Below are 21,508 nucleotides of genomic sequence, written 5' to 3'. Positions count from 1 at the left end.
ATTTATTCCTCAAAGTTCTGGAGGCCAGAAGTCCAAGATCAAGGCGCTGATGGGTTCTGTGTCTGGTGAGAGCCCACTTGCTAGAAGCAGTCTTTTCTCTGTAACCTCACCTGGCAGAAGGGTCTTCTAGACTCTTAGTCTCCTTTATAAAGGCATTCAGCCCATTCATGAGGACTCTACCCTTGTGACCTAATCGCCCCCCCTCAAGACCTTCCCTTTTAGTACCATCACCTTGGGTGTTAGAATTTTAACATAAATTTGGGAGGGGACTCAAACATTCAGACTGTAGTATCAGTCTTACTGAGAGGCAGGTTAGTGATCCACTTCTTTCATAGTTTGCTGGCTCACTTGACACCTGCGACAGCCCCAGTTAGGTGAGGAAGTCATGGGGAACTTTGTTTTACAAAGTGACATGCACTGTACGTGGTACCTCATGTTCCCTCCATGTTACCTCCCTCCTCATGTTACCTCACATTCTACACTCCCAAGGATGTAGAGCCCTAACCGAGATAGAACCACAGGGAAACAAAAGCCGGCCAAGTCAGTAGGGGACAGAAGGGTATAATCCTGCCAAACTCAAAACAGTGTGTATCAAAGCTAGTTTGTTTGTTTGTATGTTTGTTTGCTTTAAAAAGTACAGTCATGAGTCAGCCAGATTAGGGGGAAAAAAAGAATAGCTGACCATATTTTATTGATGATTTCATTCATTCATAAATTAACATTTTCTGAGCTTACTCTGTGTTGGTAAAAGAAAAATGTGGAAGAGTCTGTCCCTGGCAGGATCTGTCCCCAATGTGCTCTGTTTGAGGAGACACAGGTAGACTTGCCATTATCCTTAAGCATCATGAGGGTCGGGTGTGAGGGGTGGGTAGCAGTGCTATGGGAGCATCCAGAAGGATGTGTAACCAGTTCAGGAATGGTCAGCAAAGGCCTTCCAGAGGAGACCTCTTATCCAAGTCTAATAGCCTTCCGGTAAAGGGAGGAAGGGAATTGGGAAAGTGGAAAGGTAAAGTTGGCAAGTAGAAGGAGAAAGTAAGCAAGTACACGAAGGTGCAGAGGCAGGAGAAAATCTGATGGATCCTGGGGACTGAGAGGAGAGACCATCAGTGAATATGAGAACTGTGAGCAGGAAGTGGGTCATGAGGAGCCACTAATGCCCCAGCAGGGAGGTTAGCCTTAAGCCTGAAGACCATGCTGACCCAGTGCAGAAATTTAGACAAAAGGATAACCTGATCGAAGTTTTACACAGAGCAGGTTTATTCAAACCAGAAGAGTACAACTTGAGATGAATCGGTTGACTGTTGAATATAGGTGAAGTCAGTGGTACAAACAGGTGGTCTCAGTTAACCGGGCTTTCTACTTGGTAAAAGAGTATTAGTCTTCGCCTTATCTACCTCACAGGGCCATGGTGCGGATCAAAGAACATACTGTGTGTGAGAAAACATGGTAAGCTGGGAAGAGTTCTAGAGATCTTTAATAGATTGTAGTGGCAGCAACCTCAGCAGTAGCATTTTGGGGAAGAAACTGCCAGACTGACACCAAATGAGGCTTCACAGAAGACTTTGAACAATTCATAAATCCCAGATCGTTGCATTATTCCTTCAAACTGTGAGGAAAGTGACCGATGTTCAGGTATAGGAGATTATGGGATATGCGTAGGTGTCAAAAGAATACACAGAGACTACTTTTCTTCTGCTTTAGTAAAAATGGTGTAATGGATCTTGGCCAGTTCCACACATTTCTACACACTTACGTAAATTATCTGGAGAGGCATATTATCTTTCTTGTGTAGCAGGAGAAAACGCTCAGAGAGATTAAGCGATTTGCTAGAGATTACCAGCAGTAGGTGACAAGGTTGTGTCAGTTCGCATTCAAAAGTCCGGCACTGCTGGTGTTGAATACTGTCTACAGTATTTTAATATAGAGACCCAGAATCTTTTCTCACACTTATTCCCAAGTTGTAAATGGTTTATGGAGGAAACATCCATAGGGCAAGAAGATCTAACTGAGGAGAGTCCACAGGGGGCGGAGGGTCTGATTTAAAGGGTGAGGGTTATGATACGTGACGAGGAAGAATTCAACCATCTTCTGTTCTCTTTCACTTTCCAGATGATGGACCGCTGGGAGAATCAAGGCAGTCCTCAAACGAGTTTATCTGCTCCGGCCATACCGCAGAATCTGCCCTTCCCACCCGCCCTTCACAGGACTTCCTTCCCTGACTCAACAGAGGCCTTTGACCCAAGGAAGCCTGACCCATACGAGCTCTACGAGAAATCTAGAGCGATTTATGAAAGTAGGCGTAAGTGAAAGCCACATAAAACAAGGGTACATGAATAATAGCTGAAGCCCTGCCAAGAGATATATTGAAGCTGAGATGATCTGGCATGATTTTATATTCTGAGGTTGAAAAAGTATCTCAAAAGTAGAGCCAGCTGATCTAAACTTTTCTTTAAAAAAAAAAAAAAAAAGAAACTTATATCTTTTGGTTTTATATTTTATTTCCTACTGTTTTCCCTCTGAGCCCCTGAGGAAAATCAGGGATGTGTTTGGTGGGGAGGATGAGGGAGGGGTGCTGGAAGAGGTGGTCAGTTTTGCTTAAGTCACCAAATAATAAGAAAACTGTTTGGGATTTTTATGTGCAATCTGATTTTGAGTCTGCAGCTTAGACTTTTTTTTTCTTGAATGCAATCATTGAAGAATTTAGGGCCATGAGTAAACGTTAAAAGTAAGTCCTTCCAACTCAAAACCATGAAAGTAATGGTTCTAAAACCAGGAGAGAGCCAGGGGTCAATCATTTCTACCCAAAATTTCTGCTTCTCCTTTAACAGCGGGGCCCCTTGAAAACAGTGGGGCCCGTTTGGTCATAAAACAAAACATCATGTATAGGCTTGTCATCCTATTTGAAGGTCCTCTAAAATTATTTCATTGCACTTTATATTAGAAAACAAAGGTTTTGAATATTGCATATACATTCCTCATGCCTCTTTCCGCCACCTGACAGGTCATCTCTTCCAAATGTTAGAGGCCAGGAATCTGAATGGCATGAATGTATAATCTATGAGACAAATGCACAGTATATGAATTTAGGTAAATGGATCAAGAAACCCAGCCTCGTGAGAAGTATTTGGTCCCCTCACGCTCCCTTTTACAGGCTGCTGATTTGCTTGGTCTCTGTGTTCTGCCAGTGTCTCCTCTCCAGCTTTATCATCTGAAACACGAATAGCAAGTTTTAAATTGTGTGTGACTGTAGAGGATCTGAAATCTGTTTATTCTTTGTGAGCTCGGGGGCTGAGAATTATGCACCCAACCGGTAAGGGGAAGACGAGACATAATACCGTTTCCCCATCCTCTACAACCCTCTGTAAAAGCTCTCTTCATTGATAAAATAGGACAGCAGGGCAAGCATTGAGAAATCATTTTTATCAAAATGAACCCCCAACACACACACCTCTTTATTTTAAACAATCAGCTTTAAACAAGGCTACTGTATTTCATCATCCCCCTTCTGATTGAACTGAAACGTCTTTAAAGGATTGTGTAGTTAGAATGTCTTTGCTACAACAGACTAAAAACAAAGTAGTATGTTTAGCTGTACCGTATAGGGTGTGAATTCTGGGTGTTAATGCTCAGTAAACAAAAGAACTGAAAATATTTGGACACAGTTCATAATACCATTTCTGCTTCAGTATCCAATATCTCTTGGATACCCACTGAACTCTCAGTACCGTGGAGAGATACCAATCTAACTGGGCAGATGAGAATAAGTGTAAACAGATTATATAGCTCAAAAGACAGTACAGGTTCTAACTTGGAGGAGGGAAATGCACTGCGGGATGAAAATATCGTCACGTCCTTGGCTTGTCTTAACTTTTGGTTACTTCTAGGGAGCTTCAGGGGTTTCTCCCTCCTGTTTCTGTCCCTTCGATAATCGGCTCCCATTCTTTTGTAGTTTCCTGACCAATGCGAGGCTTTATTGTTCAGGACAAAGGCAGTGTTGGCATTTATTCTGTCCTCCCTTCATGGTGTCTGATACTGTGGTGCCCTCAGTTTCTGGGCAGGAATTGCACATGACCTTCTTTTCAACCCTAAAAGAATTCCGATTTCTTTACCCAGCCCCTGCAATGCTGTTTCTGTTCATTGCCTTTCTGCTGCTCATCTGTAACAATCCAAGCAAACCATCCACCTTAACCTCCCATACCTTTCTGTTTCAGTCCTCCCCTGGGAGCTCTTTATCCCTCTGCTTCCACAGCCACGCCAACACCCAATAGCCTGACTCTGACCCTGGTCCCCTCCGCCCCATCTGTGCCCCACGGATGCCACTGCTGCCTCTGCTCTAATGGTGTCCCCCCCCCTTCATGTTATTGTCAGCTCTCTAATGTTTCTGAGGTCACAGCAATGTTTTCAGGGTCACAAGTCTTGGGAAGCCAAAAGAGGGCAAGCTCATTTTCTTTCCCATCCTTTGCTTTTCTATCATGTTATTTCATAACACTAAATGGAGTGTGAAAGAAAACAGAGAAATCATGTCAGGGAAGCAAAGCTCTACCCTGAAGATTAAGGAAACCAAACAAACACAGCCCTACTTTCTCAGGTCTCTGGATGGCTGATCAGTTCATTCTGCTTGTGGACTTGCACGTGTCTAGAAAAAACAAAGCAGCCCTTTGCCCTCTCTACGTTCCCTCTTCCCAATTATTAAAAACTTTCATTCTCTCCCTTACATGTTTGGAATGCCAGAAAAAATTTTTTAATTAATTGGGGGAAAGCTCAGTGTATTTCCCATCGTCTTCTAATAGGTTTTTATTTTTTATGATCGTGAAATATGTGCATCCGTACAAAGGAACCGTATTCAGAATTTTGATGTGAACCATGCCTTATTCCTTTGAATCTCATGTATAAAATTTAGGTTTCACTTTGTTTGTCCTTATGTCCCTGAAAACTTTTCCTGGAAGAAAAATCCATGGGGGACCAGGGAAAGTATGGAAGGGAATCCCAAGCAGAGCTTGTCTAAACCAAGGTCTCTGTGACATTTTCCCTGCCCTATGGCAATTTCATGGTATCTTCCCTTACAACCGGGTCTAAAACCAAAAAGATATTTTGCATTCACATTTGAAACTGGGTTGCAGTAACCAAAACAGAAAGGCTGTACCTCCACCCACAAGCGTCTGCTGTACAGAGCTACAGAATGTTCGCTATACCACGGCCATCAAGAAGTATTTGGATTCAAGTCACCAGTCCCCTGCAAATGATGGAAATTTATCGAGTGATGTAAATGCTGCTGTGACTCATTTGGCTCATAATTAGATTATGCTGACACTTTAATGTGCATGCACGGGACATCTTAATAAAGATGTATTCCTGGAAAAAAAAAAAGTAGTGATTTTAAACAAAGACAACCGTAGGATGCTAGAGCCACATGAAACAGCACATGATGAGTGTGTGCCTGAGAGAGAAAAACTGGAAATGCCTCCCATCTTCCTGAGATCTCAGGATGAGATGGAACCGAAGAAAGAGGGAACGAAGATTCCTCCAACAGGCAGGGCGATGTTTCCAATGTCGGAACGGCAGGCAGAGTGCCTACAGGAGGCACCTCCAGGGTCCACATCAATCAACAAGAGTGTACAAAACAAGCAACACGTGTCTAGGACCGTGCTGGGCGCTCCATGAGGAAAAAAAAAAATCATGAGAAATAAATCCCACTTGTACAAAACTTCCACCAAAATCAAGGACACAAAAACCGAGGAAGCCAATTCCTGAATGAGACTGCATGACACAACCCAGCAGAGCCTATCAGCATTTCAACCTGCGAAATTGGGCCATAATTATAGACAACAGTCTCAGTGTAATTGGACAGTTAGACCAATAGTTTCTCATTCCATCGGCAAAACTGGTATTTAATCAGGAGAATGTCATGTGTTCAATATCTTCTAATTATAAAAAATCTCATTAGTCCTTACTGGAAAATGCTGTGCAGAAAGAAATGGTTTTTTTTTTCTTTTTTATTTTTTTATTAGCATATAATATATTATTTGCCCCAGGGGTACAGGTCTGTGAATCATCAGGCTTACACATTTCATAGCACTCACCACAGCACATACCCTTCCCAGTGTCCATAATCCAGCCACCCTATCCCTCCCCCACCCCCCTTTTTTTTCTAACTTACTTCCACATGAGCTGAAGCTTATATATATGAAAGAAACGTGCCCCCCAAAAATCCCAAAAGAGGTTTTGACCAATAGCCTTTTTGGGGTTTTCATGTTCGTTATATAAGCGTTGACCCTATGGTAATACCAGCAGTTCCCAGAAAAAGGCAAAAATCTCCCCATCCCCATTTCTGTTTAAGACTGTGATAAAGATCACTTTCCTCCTTGTGTAATAATAGCCTCTGCTGATAATTGACTCTTGCTGTCCACATTACTTGCATTTTTTTTTAAGTTGAAAGCAAGGAAAATACACACCTTTGCACAGATAAGCCATGGTATTTTTTTACTTCTCCCTTCTCTGTCCTTTTCTCAGGACTCCCATGAAAGGAGGACTAATTTTCTTTGCAATCACAAGAGGAAGGGCTTACATTTTCTCATTTTGTATGCTAATCTTGAAAAAGAAACTACTGTTTACCATTTCTAACCTTGAAAAAGAAACTACATCTTGGGGCGCCTGGGTGGCTCAGTGGGGGTCCTGGAATCGAGCCCTGCATTGGGCTCTCTGCTCTTTGGAGAGCCTGCTTCCTCCTCTCTGCCTACTTGTGATCTCTGTCTGTCAAATAAATAAATAAAAATCTTTATTTAAAAAAAAAAAGAAACTATATCTAAAGGCCCTCACTGCTTCTCTCCCTCCCATCTTCTCCTGCCATTTTTCCTGACACGTGATGGTGTCACATATTTCTGATCTGGGAAGAAATAATTTCATAACAACCTACATCCCCACGAGATGACATAGGGGGACTACACATACCAGTCTGCCTGGGACAGTCCTTCTCTTTGTCATCCTGGCATTAATTATTAATAGGTTCCCTTTTACTCTCTAGTTTGTCCTCAGTTGAATGATGAATTATATGGTTTACCTTTATTATCTAATCTATTAAAAAAATAACATCATTCCTGTCCCAGAAAAGCATATATCTAAGTGTACAGAACATGAATAAAAATTTTCACACCTACTCTGATAAAAAATTTCCTTCAAGTTAATTTATTTGGTTGACTGACTTTTTGCCCATACATGCCTTATTCCTAATTTGAGGTATAGACATATGTGGTAGCTTGTCTCTGTAGCTAGATTCCCAGCAAACTCCCTCCATACTCAGAAAATTGTGTATATGCAGAAATCTAGAGCTTGGCAAACTAAGTACCAAAAATAGGCAGCAAGGCTTCACTTGTCTAAGGATTATGCCATGGAGTTCTCGTTCTTCTCACAGAGAGTAAATCCGATTCAACACCGCAATAATCACAGGCCCCAAAGGGAGGTGATTTTGTCAGACTTCCTGACCCTAGGAAGGATTCTACTTACATAACTTCAGAACAATGGCTGTCGTGACTCCTCCTCTGATGCCAAGCAAGGCAATAAAAGTACTTCCCAGAGACAATGGAATCACTTTGGAATCCTCCAAAATAAAGTTCTGGTCATGCTAAAGAACTTGGTGATCTAGCAATGAGGGCTCTGTCCTGTTGCTTCACTTTGCTTTAAACCAGACTTACCGTAAAAATTTGTCTCCTCACCCTCGGTTCATGGGGCCCTTTCTCGAGCATACTCCCCACTGCAGCGTCAGAAGCCTGAGCAACAAGCAGATGAAAACAGGAAGAGACAAGAGAAGAAAAATCCGTATTCTCTGAAACCCTTCCCTCGTGATTCCGTCTCTTGGTGTGAACCCAAGTTGAATTATGAATGAAGTTGTCCACGCTTTTTTCTCTTCACGTTGAACCTTGCTGATTATAAATAAACAATTTATGAGGTACAACATGTCTGTGCTCCCTTGCAGTAAGACATCACTCAAATGTAGGATCGTAAAAGTGTCAGGAATCCGTATGGTGTGATGTGCGTTATGGTAGAACCTCTTTAGAACACAGATTCCTCTGGAATTTCTTCAGAAAGCTCATAGGATCATTTTTTTCTTTCCAGAAATGAGGAAGAGGTAACCTGTATCAAGCACTGAGTATCGCCACAAAGGTAGCAATCAGTGGTAACCACCGGCCAGCTAGAGCATAATGGAGGAGCAAAGTGGTTTTTAATACTATACTTGAAAGGAAATTATACCTCGTAACCAATCAAAAGCAGACAGCTGTGTTTCTCACATCTATGGCTTTTATCTGAAGATTTTGTTGCTCATTGCTCATTGGGAAATTCTTTCGTTATTCAGTATGATAATGCATGTTTAACTGATGGCTCATCACCGATGTGTGGTTGTAGTTCTAAAGTAACAGTTTTTCTGCGGCTTTTTCCGTGTCATTGGTGAGCAAGGGTTGTCGTTGGCGTTGTCTCTCCTCCTTACATGAGAGCCACTTGGAAAGATGGGGGTAATGTAAAAATATGATCTGCCTGGCGCAGGACTTGACACTCTAAATGGAAACTGACGGTAGGATCCGCATCACACAGGGTGGGTACACAACTTCCAGAGCTCGGAAGCCTTTTGCAAGTGTTTCGGCTTCAATCTTTCAGGCTCCTGTCTCCCTTGCCAATGTGATCAAACATCTGATACAGTCCAGCTGGAAATGTCAATAGGTTTCAGAAAGGTTCTGAGGCATCATGGGTGCCATAGCCGTAGGCAGCCCGTCAGCGATGGTGAAAGGCCACTTTGCCTTTCCAGAGAACTTCTGCACATCTGAGTGCCGCTCGACCGAGCCCTGGCCTCAGTGGCTTTAATGTTCTTAACAAACGTTCTCTGGTGCACTTTCTTATTTTAGTGAAATATTAAAAGGAGATGATACTTAATGTTAAGACACTTTTGTCAATGATTTCAGATTAGAATCATGAAAGATTAGGGAAAACTTTAATAACATTATCATTTAAAATGTCCTCCATGATACTATGAAGGTTAATTTCCAGTGCTTTTTTCCCATGAGAAAACCATTATTGCTGGCCTTCGTGTAATCTATGATATGCTTTAATCTGCGGGGAAATAAATGCATTTCAGCTGGAGTTCCAGTATAGCCCATTATGTGCGTCACTTTGCAGTTAAAATATATTGATCAAGGGGATTGGTCATTTCAGTGAAGCTGTGTTTGCTGTTTTTAATATGTGCATTTTAATTGGGAAATCTAATCTCAAAAATAGTACTTTTGGGGAACTTTGTAAACAATTATGCTAATATTTATATTTCTAACAGGTCTCTCTTAATAAAGAAAGTTACCATGACGTGAGCTAAGAAATAAAACTAGTGAAATAAATAGGTTGGGGACACATTTTTCCCATGTATTTTAGAAATGAGATCCAATCTTATACCTTAATTTCATTCAGTAGTTTGCAACTTCATGCTCCTGGAATCAGACAGAGGATGGTGGCGGGGGAGGGGGCTTGGGGGGAACAGGGGAGGATGTGGGAAGTAAACTCTAAAATCAGTCCTTGACTATAAGTTCTTTAGAACGTCAAAGCATTTTGTTGGTAGCACAAGTCAACAATGCAACCCAAAGTACGTTCATGAATAAATATGAGACCATGAGGACTGCAGTAAACCAAATGTAATTGCTGGATGGCAAGCAGGTCCTAGTGAGATTATGATAATATAAAATGTCAGTTTTTACAGCTAATGGAAGTCGTTAGAAGGTAGGAGCCTTCTATCTAATACATCTCTCTCTTTCTGATGAAAGGATATTTCTCCATTTATAATCCTACGCAGTCACACTATACATGGGGGATTTTTAAGAAATAACAATTCTGGAGAACTAATTTCCCTTTACTGCAAAAACACAGATTACCTGCAGGGATGATCATTCTGCCCTCAACGAGAGAGGGTGCAGGGTGCTATGCAGGGTATGGTCAGGGAAGGCCGAGATGCTCTGCCTCATCATCACCCTCAAAAAGCTTTTATTTCATTTTTGTTTTTGAAGAGTGGAGAACTCTTTATATGAAACAAAGTTCAATAAGAAAGCAATCAGAATTTGGTCTTATTTTAATTTTTATTAAGGTAATAAAATACACACTTTTATAGTGCCTCATATATCTATCACAGTCTGTACACAGGATTTTATGTTCATGTCCACCAATTTTTATGTTATATGTAGCAGAGATCACATCAAAATCCTCATGAAGGATCTGTATTGCTAACAGTAAGCCAGTATAACTCAAATACTTCTAAATCACTTCAACTCTCCAAGTAATTGGAAGTAGCAAAGTGTGTGGACTGATGGACACAAGTCAACACACTCATTGATTGAATTTTCCACTTTTCATCTCAGTACTCGATGACACGATCTCTTAACCCGATTTTAAAGACCTCTATTTATTTTAAGCTTAGCTCAGCTTCTGGATTGACTTTACTTCTCAATAAGAAATTTTTATAATGAGAATCAAAGCTTAATTTTTGAAAAGGAGGATCTTTTTTTTTCTCATTCTGATCTAAAAGGATTCGAATCTTTCTATTTTGCGTGCATATAAAAGAAATACATTTACAGACCTGTAAATATACATAAAACAGGGTGTTTCCTGTCCACCGACGTCCATGGAATTTTAGAGAAACAAAATCATTAAATTGGAGCACCAAAGGTTGGGGGTGAGTTATAAGAGCAACAACAAAAAAAGTTAAAGATGAATTTTAAAATGCCATAAATGAATTTCAATTTTAATTCCCCATTTTCCCATCCAGAACAAGTGCCACCAAGGACCAGTTTTCGAATGGATTCCTCTGGCAAGTATTCTTCAGAACCCACAGTCCTGTGAATGAAACGTCTTCCATTCTGTGTAACAAATCATTCTTCGGAGTAGTATCAGCTTATTAGCATATAATCACTGTGCTAATTTGATTCACCCACATACACACGTATTTCAGATAGAAAGCAAGTCTCATCAGGTTGGGTCTACTTGGCTACCAAGAAAACCACCAAAAGAGAAGGGGAAAAGTCATTCTCATTAATTACTTTCATAAACTTTTTTTAGTAAAAGACTAGGCTAAAAAACCAGATGCCAATGAAAGCAACCACACTGACTAGGTCCATGATGCCTGATATAGTAGCTTCTGGCCACATGTAAGCTAGTTAGCAGTGGAACTGATGGCTACTCTGAACTTAGATTGGCTTAAGATGTATGTAAAGTCCCTACTGATTTCCCAGACTTCATACAAAAAAGAAATAGAAACGTATAATAGCTCACTAGTTTTTTTTTTATATTGATGAATGCTTAAATAACATTTTGAATATACCAGCTTAAACTCCATTATTCAAGTTGATTGGACCTATTTCTTTTTGCTTTTTAAAATGGGCTGCTGGAAAATTTTAAATTACTTAGGTAGCTTACATTTTATTTATACTGGACCCTGCTGGACTAGATAAATAGAAATAAGCTAGAGTATGTCAAGAGATTTGCAATTTAGATGTTTCCAAAGAACTTACTAGAAATTTTGCTGATGTGGGATGAAATGACTTTTACATTAACTAAATACCTGTCAGATTAATTGTTTTAAACCACGCCTCTTACAAAATGCAACATTTCAGTGGTATTTTAAATTAGAATAGAGTATCATAGTTCAAAAGCTTTCAGTAGGAATCAGTTAATTTACTTAAAAGGAAAAACATTTTTTTTTTGACCTAACAGTTCTGAAAATACCAATTTTGGTTTAGGCTAAAATATTTAATGTTATTACGAAAATGAAGGAGGAAAAGGAAGATTCAGATTTTTTTTTTACTTTAAGAAAGTGCTTTGAACAGCTGCTTAGAACACTGGACTGAAAGCCAGAACACTGAAACAATTGCAGAAAAGCATGTTTCATAATAATAGTACTATTTCAGGTCTGTGGGCTCACAGCACACATCTCTAGAGTGTTTCCATGATGACAGCTCATTATCCATCTCAGCATGTTCTAACACCCCTTGGAGAATATATGTGCTTGAGCTCATTTCATTCTGTAAGTTTCCATGTCATTTTTTTGGATATGTAGAAAATATGGAAGATATTGCTTAGCATTTTGTCCTCCAGTAATATATAAAGTATTTGTTTAGCTTGGTCTGAAAATTTTTAAGCTATGACTATTCTTATACATTGAGTGTAAAATCCTTATAATTTTAAAAGAATATCTTATGCCCAGAAGGAAAATGAGACCTAGTAACTACAGTTGCAAAATGAAAGTAGGGTTTAATTTGAGATTCTAAATCTCTATTTATTGGCCACAGTAAGCCCATTTCTTGAAAATCTCAGCTTCTGAATATACTTTATTTAAAAACAAAAGAAGCAAGAGAAAACTTGCCTAAAAGCATAGATTACCATGATATATCTGCACAATACTTTTGCATTTCAAAAAATATACATTAGTTAAAAGAGAAAAGTTATGATAATGGATTGCATATATTATACCACTATGTAGTCCAGATTTTCGGGAAAAGAACCAGTCCAAATGTTTGATTAAATGTCCACACAGGTATCAAAATATTCTGGAAAATCATCACTACATCCAAAATAAGTAGATCTCTCATACTTCTCACATTTATAAAATGTCCTTTATCAAATTGTGTCATGATTTTTTACTCAGATAGATTTATCATAATTACAAGGTATCTGTTAACTTTAGCTGCCTATGATGCTTAGGTACAGAGGCAAAATTGTTAGTAGGAAGTCTTAAACCATGTAATTATAAAGAGAAGTGATAAGTCCACCATAGAATAATGCTGGGGTTTATCAGGTATACTAGATTGGGGAGTATCTTAAAGCAATTAAAGTCAAGAAACATTTATTTAGCAACTTCTACAGGCTGTGCATAATGGAATACTGTAGAATAAAGATAATTACGCCATCATCAAGGAAGAATGCTAGTGAGAAACAATGCATCTGTAGCCAGGACTTTTGAATGGACACCTTCACCCAAAGCCAAAAGATCCAGGATATAGTGTATCACAGAAACCAAGAGCAGAAATCACTTTGAGGAGAACTTCCCTTGTTTAGAAACAGAAGATATCAGAGGTCATAAAGGGTGTGTCAACAATGTCAAATGAGGCACAGAAATCAATCAGAATGCGGAAAGGGAAAATGACCATTTGATGTGGTCATTAGGATGTAATCAGTGACCTTAAAGGGGGTCACTTTCAGAAATGCTGACACAGCAGGAGCCAGATTGGCAGGAGTTAAGTCACAGATGAGAGACTGAGGATGGGGAAATGAAGGCCCTACTCATCCAAGACAGAGATGGGGAGTACGAGGGGATATTCTGTATGGGGAAATCTGAGTTTATTTGAAGGCCGAGGGAGAAAACCACAGAGAGTGAGATTTGGCTTCTATATAGCTAAAATGTGTCTGGCCACATTCATATTAACAAAGGTATAAAAGGAAAAAGTAAAGAGAAGGTGTTCTTTTAAAGCAAAAATATATTAGTTACCTGTCTGGTAATACTAGATTCAAGGAATAGAAACCGTTTAATTCCTACTTAACTCATTCTGTATCTGGAGTGCCCTGAAAGTTCAGAAACCAGGGGCATATTTAATAACCACCTTTGATTCCTGATTCTTTCCTAAATCTCTTTCCTAGATCTCTTTATGAGGAAAAGCCAAATAACTAATGCTCTTTCCAGCAGGAAAAATTGAATGAATTCATTCTCTGTGCCAAACTGATAATAAGCCCATGGTACTTACATTTTAATTAAAACATGAAAAGGGATTCAAGTACCAAAATTTAATTGACATGTTTGCAGCATCCCTTGTGCCAAATTAATCCATAAATGCTGTTCTTTGCATTTCTGAAGCTTGAATCCATTCATAAAATTAATCAGTTGTGTTCAGTTACTCACCCTTTTCCCTAAAACTGTGCACAAAGTCATGTGTTTCCAAATCTAGACCAAGGATACATACAGCATGTGAAGCTTCTGGTGTCTTAGTACAAAACAAGAAGCACCTTTTGAAATTCTGCTTTTCTTTCTTATGAGGGAGGTTGTCCTTATACCTGGATGTGGCCACCATTTGCTCCTTTTAGCACTACTGGTTTTTTTAATATTAGTGGGAGCCCAGCATAAATGAGAACTTACAAATTCCATCCTGGTAATTTGCCACAGTGCTCATGTAAAGTCTCATCTGGGACAGATGTCTTAAGATGATTTAATTCATAATGCCTGAGGATCCTGGGGCCCAACTTCTAAGGCAGAAGCAGCAGTGGTCAGGAATGGCCATTGAAACACAAATCCAGAGTGTTCTGCCTCTCCTTAGTCCACGCAATGCCTGAGAACATCCCTGACAGTTCTCTGAAAAACGTTGAGGGAAAAGAAGGTAAACAAAGAGTGTGGAAAGAGAATAAACAAGAAAGCAGAAAACGACAACAGCAACAAAAAAGGATGTCGGTGGGAGCCCGGTTGAGTGATGTCCAAAGTGATTCAGGTTCCACTAGTGTTCACCAGATTCCTTCATCAAACAACCTTCCAGGTGCATGGTTAGCGAGCCAACAGGAGAGAGAGGTGGTGACTGTTAAATTCTGTCACAGTACAGTGAAGAGCTGGCCCTTAGATTTCTTTGTTCTATGTTTGTGCATTAATGGAGGAAGAGACAAAGTATGATCTGGTAATTTTCCATGTATCATCAGTCAGGGTTCCTGGGTGGCTCGGTGGGTTAAGTGTCTGACTTCGGTTCGAGTCATGATCTCAGGGTCTTGGGATTGAGCCACGGGTCAGACTCCCTGCTCAGTGGGGAATCTGCCCTCTCCCAACCCCCAGCTTGTGTTCTCTCTTGCTCTCTCTTCCTCTCAAATAAATAAAATCTTTAAGAAAAATAAAAATAAAAACAAATGTGTCATCAAGCCAGAAGAGCAGCTGAAGGAAAGTATCAGAAACATCATAATCTTATGAGAGCTAACAAAGCGGCGAGTAATATGTCTCAGCTTTGTTCATATAATTTTGGTCATTTTTTAAAAAGATTTTATTTATTTGACAGAGAGAGAAAGACAGAGTGAGCACAGGCAGGAGGAGCAGCAGCAGAGGGAGAAGCAGACTCTCCGCTGAGCAGGGAGCCTGATGCAGGACTTGATCCCAGGACCCTGGGATCATGACCTAAGCAGAATACAGACGCTTAACCAACTGAGCCACCCAGGCATCCCAATTTTAGTTATTTTTTAAAACAAGACTCAAAAGTTTGGGGAAGGTAGGGGAAGAAACCAAAGAAAAATCATTCTTCTGAAAGTTCTTATTTTCCCTTGAAAGAAAAATACTACTGCCTTAAGGCACAATCTATCATTTAAATTTTTTTTTTCCAGTTGACTATGTCTCTAAAGTTTCCATGCCCTAAAACCTCTGAGTCTATGTTCAGAATTCATAAGGAAATTTTTAAAAGTCATGTGTGCTGCTGGCATCCTTCTCTAATAGCTCTCTCTTTGCCTCTCTCAACTTGTTCATGTACCACGTAGCTAGCCATCTCTGCCTAAAAGAATGGAGGGTGAATATGGCATGGTTGGCACACATCACCCTACATTGGAAATCAGAGTGGCCAGACCATTGCCAGGAGATCATAATGTCACTGAGCTGCACAAAATGAACAGGGGGAAGAGGACAAATGCCCCACTCACATCTTTTCTTCAAAATTAAATAAAATTAACCAACCAAGATCTGTATTCTTTCTATTAAAAATGAGAGTCCTGAGTCATTCATTAAGGAAATGCTTTCCAATTTCTCTGGGAATTGCAGCATTCTCTGACACAAGACAAACCCCCTTTTACTTTGGCACATTTCAAAATTCTGTTACTGAGATTCTCATAATTTCAGCATTCTCTTAGGGCAAAGTTTTATTTAGCAAATAAAATGGATTGCAAAGTAAACTTTTAGAGTTCCCCCATGTAATATGGATTGATGCTGAAGCCATTGGAAGAACAGTTTCCCACTTGCCTTACTCACCAGTGATGCAAAAATGAGAATATTTATAGGAGTAGATGGAAAGTTCTGGTTATACATATGCTCATGCTATCATTTTAAGTGTCAGAAATATATTCTCTCTTTGTATTTTTTATGGTCTCTATGTATTTTATATATGGCCTAGAGTCCTCTAAGCTTAAAGTAACCTTAAGAAGAGATTGCTGTGAGCAGTAGAATCATAAACAACTTCTATAGATTTGTAAGTGCTTGGGCATTATCTGTCATCTTCCCATCTCCCCTTCCTTTCCGCCTCCCGCAGGAGGAGTACCTGTGATTGCTATGATTTTATAGGGCTGTTGTATCTTCCTGGAGTTCCAGAGCCCCAAAGGAGCACACACTCCCAATGTGTGATTTCGTACATGATGTTTTAGACCCCAGGAATGAACTGAGTTCAAAAGCCAATTGTGACTCATAGAGTACAGGGCAAAGTTTCCATCTTCCTTTTACCATCCAACTGAATTCTTCCAAGTTCTCATCTTTCAAATATGAACGGTAATACAATTTATAAAGAATGACTAATGAATGTGGAAATCCAGTTGGTTAGTCTTCTCTGAGTTCTCTACTAGTCATTGAATGGAAAGGTCTTTGGTTATATGTGCACGTGCTCATGAAAGGCCATGAATGGTTATGGATTCTTACACATTATATACATATATGCAAGTGTACTTTTGTGCTTGACTAGTTTTATTTTGTCTTTTGAGAACAGTAACACATAATCAGCTTATGCCTATATTTCAGAAATGAATGTGTTGTCTTCTGTATATCACTGGGAATGCACAGTCCATACTGGAGGGCTCCATGGTAAACCCAGTGTCATTGTGCCTTCTTTATTGGATCACTTCAGCAGCCCCACTTACTGTAGAGCCTGGGAAGGATTTGCCTGCCCAGCATTCACTGAGTCTCTCCAACTAGGACTACTACTATGTATCCAAATGGCTCAGACACATCTTACTGTCCCACTGAGGATCATTCTCTGAAATCCCATCTCAATTTCCAAAACCATCCCGTGTAAGCAATTTAATATTGCTTCTATAAATTCTAATGCCTCCTCTAAACCATGAAGGCTTAGGATCACTAAATACTTCTTAAGCAAAGGATGGCATTCATCAATATTTCCCAAAGTTGCTAACATTCAGTGGCATCCCAACAATGACCACGAAAGTATGCACAAGTCAGAATGGAGAATTTACCCCTGTGAGAAGGATTCAAAGTTCCAAGGGTAATGGGTAAGCAAAAATCACATTCACTTCAAAAGTCAAAAGAGGTCTTGGACTTTTCATGTATTTATTCTAGGATTGAATAAATCCTAGAAAACTGGCATCCGGGAGTCTCCCAGCTTATTTTTTAACTACATTTCTGTTCTTTCAGCTAACTGCAAGAAAATTTTAAATACACTAGTAAGCTCAGTAGTGACTTCCTCATTGTAAAAGGTTTAGGGAGGTAAGCATTCACTTATGCCAGGCAAATTTCTACCCCTAAGTTATGAAAAACCTAAAGGAGTTTGTCTGAAAACTTCACTCAAACTCCCAATACATTCTATTTTTTTCTAATTTTTACAATTCTAAAAAAGACAAATTCATTAGGCATAAATTTGTATCTCCCTCCTGCCCCCCCCCCAACATACACGAAATGGGATGCATCAAGACATAAAGAGATATTTATAAATTTCTAGGCAGTTCTCTACCAGGTAGTTCCAGGATGTCATCTTTTCTTTCATACTTCTGAAACAATCGTTCTAGTCAGAGTAAACATCCTCAAAGTGACAGCCAGTCTTCTTGAGAGCAATCTGAATGCTTTCAGGAAAATAAGGTATTACAGAGGCATTGTGGGTTTTTTTTTTTTTTTTTTAAGTCAGGAAATTTGTATGTTATTTCTGCCTATGGTGATACCCTAGTTATGCCCTTATTTGATCACTGTTAATCCAGAGACTACCTAATTTTGGAACTTTTTTGTTATTATTTTTTTTTATCCTCTCTGCTCTCCACCAACTCTAACAGCACTCTCATTAATCACATCCACAAAATTAATTTATCATTGGTGTGTTTGGTTTCTCAAGGAGCAGGGAAAAGACAGGATTCATTACTCAATAGGCTCTCCTTTATGCCAGGTCCAGATTATAAAGAGCTGGATGTCCACCTTCGCAGGATGGAGTCTGGATTTGGCTTCAGAATCCTCGGCGGAGATGAGCCTGGGCAGCCTGTAAGTCGAAACCTCTTTTTTTCCACATTGTGGGCTAGAGACCGTGCATCGTCAGGGGAGGTATCATTCACTCTCAACCCAAAAGAAAGTCTCTGAGGGCTCAAAAAAAAAGTTTGAGGTTTGTCTTCTTTTCTTGCTGTTTCAGTTCTCAAAACATGTCGGTGTTTCCATGCCAACATACCGTCATAAATTAATGTCCATACATTAAGAGCGGACATTACTCTTTCTCAGAATGGATTGAATTCCTCTTGAATAGTTCAACTGCCTAATTGTATTGGACCCCTAGTCACTCTGGACAGTGACTCAAAGTAAAAACATGGTATGACAGAAGATACAAGCCAGGGGCGCCTGGGTGGCTCAGTCATTAAGTGTCTGCCTTCAGCTCAGGTCATGATCCTGGGGTTCTGGGACTGAGCCCCACATCAGGCTCCCTGCTTGGTGGGAAGCCTGCTTCTCCCTTTCCCACCCTCGCCCCTGCTTGTGTTCCTTCTCTCGCTGTGTCTCTCTCTGTCAAATAAATAAATAAAATCTTAAAAAAAAAGAAGAAGAAGAAGATACAAGCCAAGGGGTGACTTGGACCAGCAGAATTTATGTACATTTGCAGTCAAAAGTATGAGGGAGAGAGAACACAGGGATAAACAGAAGTAAAAATCAAGCTTAATGCTGCAAAATCTCAGCCAGATCCAAATGAATGGATTACCATGAGAAGATGTTCACAAAGCGAACTTCAGTTGGCACAATATTGAGACTTTGGGAAGGGCTCTGGAAAAATTAAACCTGTGTGTGCATGCACACACCCACCCCTCATTATATACCAGAGTCAAAGCATAAAATAATATACAGAAAACTCAGCAAAGTTAGATTTGTGAGCATGTATCAAAATATCAACCATAAAATACTCACTGTAAAAGATGTGTCTTAAATGGTACCCATGTGACTAAGTCAGGTCCATGGAAAGTTTGAATAAATGACACCCCATTCCAGCTCAGGTACCTTAACCCCATCCCAGCTCATGCAAGGGATTTAAGCTGTAAGCCTCAGTTTCCTCACCTATAAGATGAAGAACACAGTGGTTCTTTCTCAGCAAGAAAGCTTTAAGAATTCAAGATAGCATATGCAAACCTCTTGGTATCGTGCCTGGATCCTATCAGGTGTTGAATGCAGGTTTATTCTCATCATCTCATTTTTTGGTCAGCTGTTGCAGAAAATAAAGCTAGAACCAAAAATGAGCAGAAATCTTTAGGAGAAAAAAGTTAATCTAACAAATGAAAGGAATCTGTAAAAATGAAGACTGAGAAAAGTGAAGTTGATTGCCTTGGTAGACAGTGAGCTCCTTCCCGAGAGAAGTATTCAAGCAGAACTGATGAGAACCTGACAGGAACCCCAGAGAGGATCTTTGGCCCTTCAAGCGGAGCTGGACCAGATGATTGATGAGATCCCTTACTAGGAAAAATGTTGAGAAGCTGAGTTTAGACTCCAAAGATGAGGAAACTCCAGGAAAAAAGGCTTATTTTCTAATTTGGGGGCCTAAAATTCAATATCCAGTCAACCAATATCACTAATTCCCAAGCTACCAGAGGCATGAAAGTTCATTTACCATGGAGGGTTGTCTGGATTTCCCAACTAGTGCTTTGGGAGGGAAGAGTGCTAAGGTAAAATATAAGGCACAAATAACTTTGGATTTAAATTTATCCAGAGACTAAATTAAAGATCTCATGTCACCAGGAGAATGAACAAATCTCAGTTATATTTCGCTCCCTTTCACACACTGGCTCCCCTCTATCTGCCACCTGATTCTGCGTTTTGTTTGATCAGAGGGATTTAAAATTCCCCCTAAGCAGGGACTTCATCTTCCCCTTCTTATTCTCCATCAGTGCCCCCATAAATGACTAGTGTGTCATCCGCCAAACAGGAGGTTAAGGTCACGGTCCTCCAGACTGCCCTAAAGTGAATATCCCTCACTTCAGACACTAGCTGCAAATTTGGGGGTCCCAAGGCCTCCTTCAGATTGGATAATTCACTAGGACAACTACTAGAACTCAGGAAAGTGCAGTACTTACTATTACAATTTTATACTGAAAGCATACAAATTAGGACCAACCAAAAGAAAAAGGAAAAAAAAAAGGCCCATAGGACAAAGTCTGGAAGGCTTCCATCATCCTGAGACAAGTTATCCCTCCCAGCATCGATGCCAACCAGGGATGCTCACCCAAGTGTCAGTATCCAGAGTTTTTATTGGGGTCTTACTGTGTGAGATGAGTGACCGAGGCATTGAGGCGGTTGAGCTCAGTCTCCAGCCCCTCTTCTTCCCAGAGAGTCAGGGTGATGTCACAAGGTTCAAAGGCCCAACCCTCTAATTATATGACTTGTCATTCTTACCAGGTCAGGGAGCCCCACCCCTCAGGACTGGGTGTGGCCGTTCCCCCCTGAGTCATCTCCTTTAGGATAAAGTGTCAGGTACCCAGGTACCCACGAGGAATCTCCTCCTTAGCACAAACACTCAGGTGTGTTACAAGGGGCTCACAGTGAATAAAGATACTCCTGTTCCAATGGTCTAGAGGTTACATTTCAGGAAAGGCCAGACCTCTCTTTGGGCTCAGGCTCAATTCTTTATTGTATACCTATGTGTTTCAAAGACACTACATGAAAGCAATGATGGCACTTTAAGGTGATTTTCATCACCCTGTGGTGGATACTGAGACTCTTGTAGGACATTTAAGGGTAAATTCATTAAAATCCATTATGATGCCATAATGCTTCAAATTTACCAACCTAAGCAGTCTCCACCAGAAGGAGGAGGTTCCTATTTGTTCCAGAATGTACTAACTGACATACTTTTTCCCCCTTACCAAACTGTGATCTCCTTGAAGGCAAGAACTGTGTTATGGCGGTGTTTCTATCTTCTAAGCCCAGCACAGAGCCTGGCATATTAGATATTTGCTAACTGGAATTGAAGAGAATCCTCTTCACCAAGCCCAAACTGTCACCTGAACCTCTCAGGAAAAAATAAAAAAGTAATAACCTGGAGTTTACCTTTTCTGAGGCTTCTAGATGCTACAGGCTCTGTAGAATTTAAATGGCTTCCTCCTAGAATCAGGAATGTTATCCTAGGAGCCCTATAACATGTTTTGTTCAACCCAGTGTTTTAAAATTGTGGAACACCAATTAATTTCACATGTTTAAAATTCAGATTTACATATTCTCTTGAAAAATAAATCTAGCAACATTTGGCTTATCTTTCTCATTGACAGCAACTGACCAGAGCTAAGGGGTGGTCCATTTTAAAATGAGCATGGC

At 40.0% G+C, this 21,508-nt stretch overlaps 1 protein-coding gene and 1 long non-coding RNA gene across 4 annotated transcripts in view; one reads left to right on the top strand and one right to left on the bottom strand.

The window, feature by feature from the left end:
- The window catches only part of MAGI2 (membrane associated guanylate kinase, WW and PDZ domain containing 2), a 1,365,890-nt gene that overhangs the window by 1,177,615 nt on the left and 166,767 nt on the right, over positions 1 to 21,508 (top strand). For 2 of the 3 annotated variants that reach the window (XM_047694173.1, XM_047694174.1), the window contains 2 exons: positions 2,110 to 2,299; positions 18,120 to 18,211. In XM_047694173.1, the coding sequence (XP_047550129.1) occupies positions 2,110 to 2,299; positions 18,120 to 18,211 (282 nt within the window). Of the gene's footprint in view, positions 1 to 2,109; positions 2,300 to 10,789; positions 10,832 to 18,119; positions 18,212 to 21,508 lie in introns of all 3 variants that reach the window. The other variant, XM_047694175.1, reaches the window with a different exon arrangement.
- On the bottom strand, positions 2,511 to 20,515 carry LOC125080413 (uncharacterized). Its single transcript, XR_007121371.1, has 3 exons — positions 20,421 to 20,515; positions 19,262 to 19,424; positions 2,511 to 3,208 (listed from the first exon to the last, which is right to left on the bottom strand). It is a non-coding gene; the product is annotated as an uncharacterized LOC125080413 (long non-coding RNA).

Source organism: Lutra lutra, chromosome 11 (assembly GCF_902655055.1).
Source record: "Lutra lutra chromosome 11, mLutLut1.2, whole genome shotgun sequence".
In the NCBI taxonomy this organism is placed as follows: domain Eukaryota; kingdom Metazoa; phylum Chordata; class Mammalia; order Carnivora; family Mustelidae; genus Lutra; species Lutra lutra.
The sequence above is the reverse complement of the archived record's forward strand: the minus strand, read 5'-3'. Positions and strand labels throughout refer to the sequence as shown.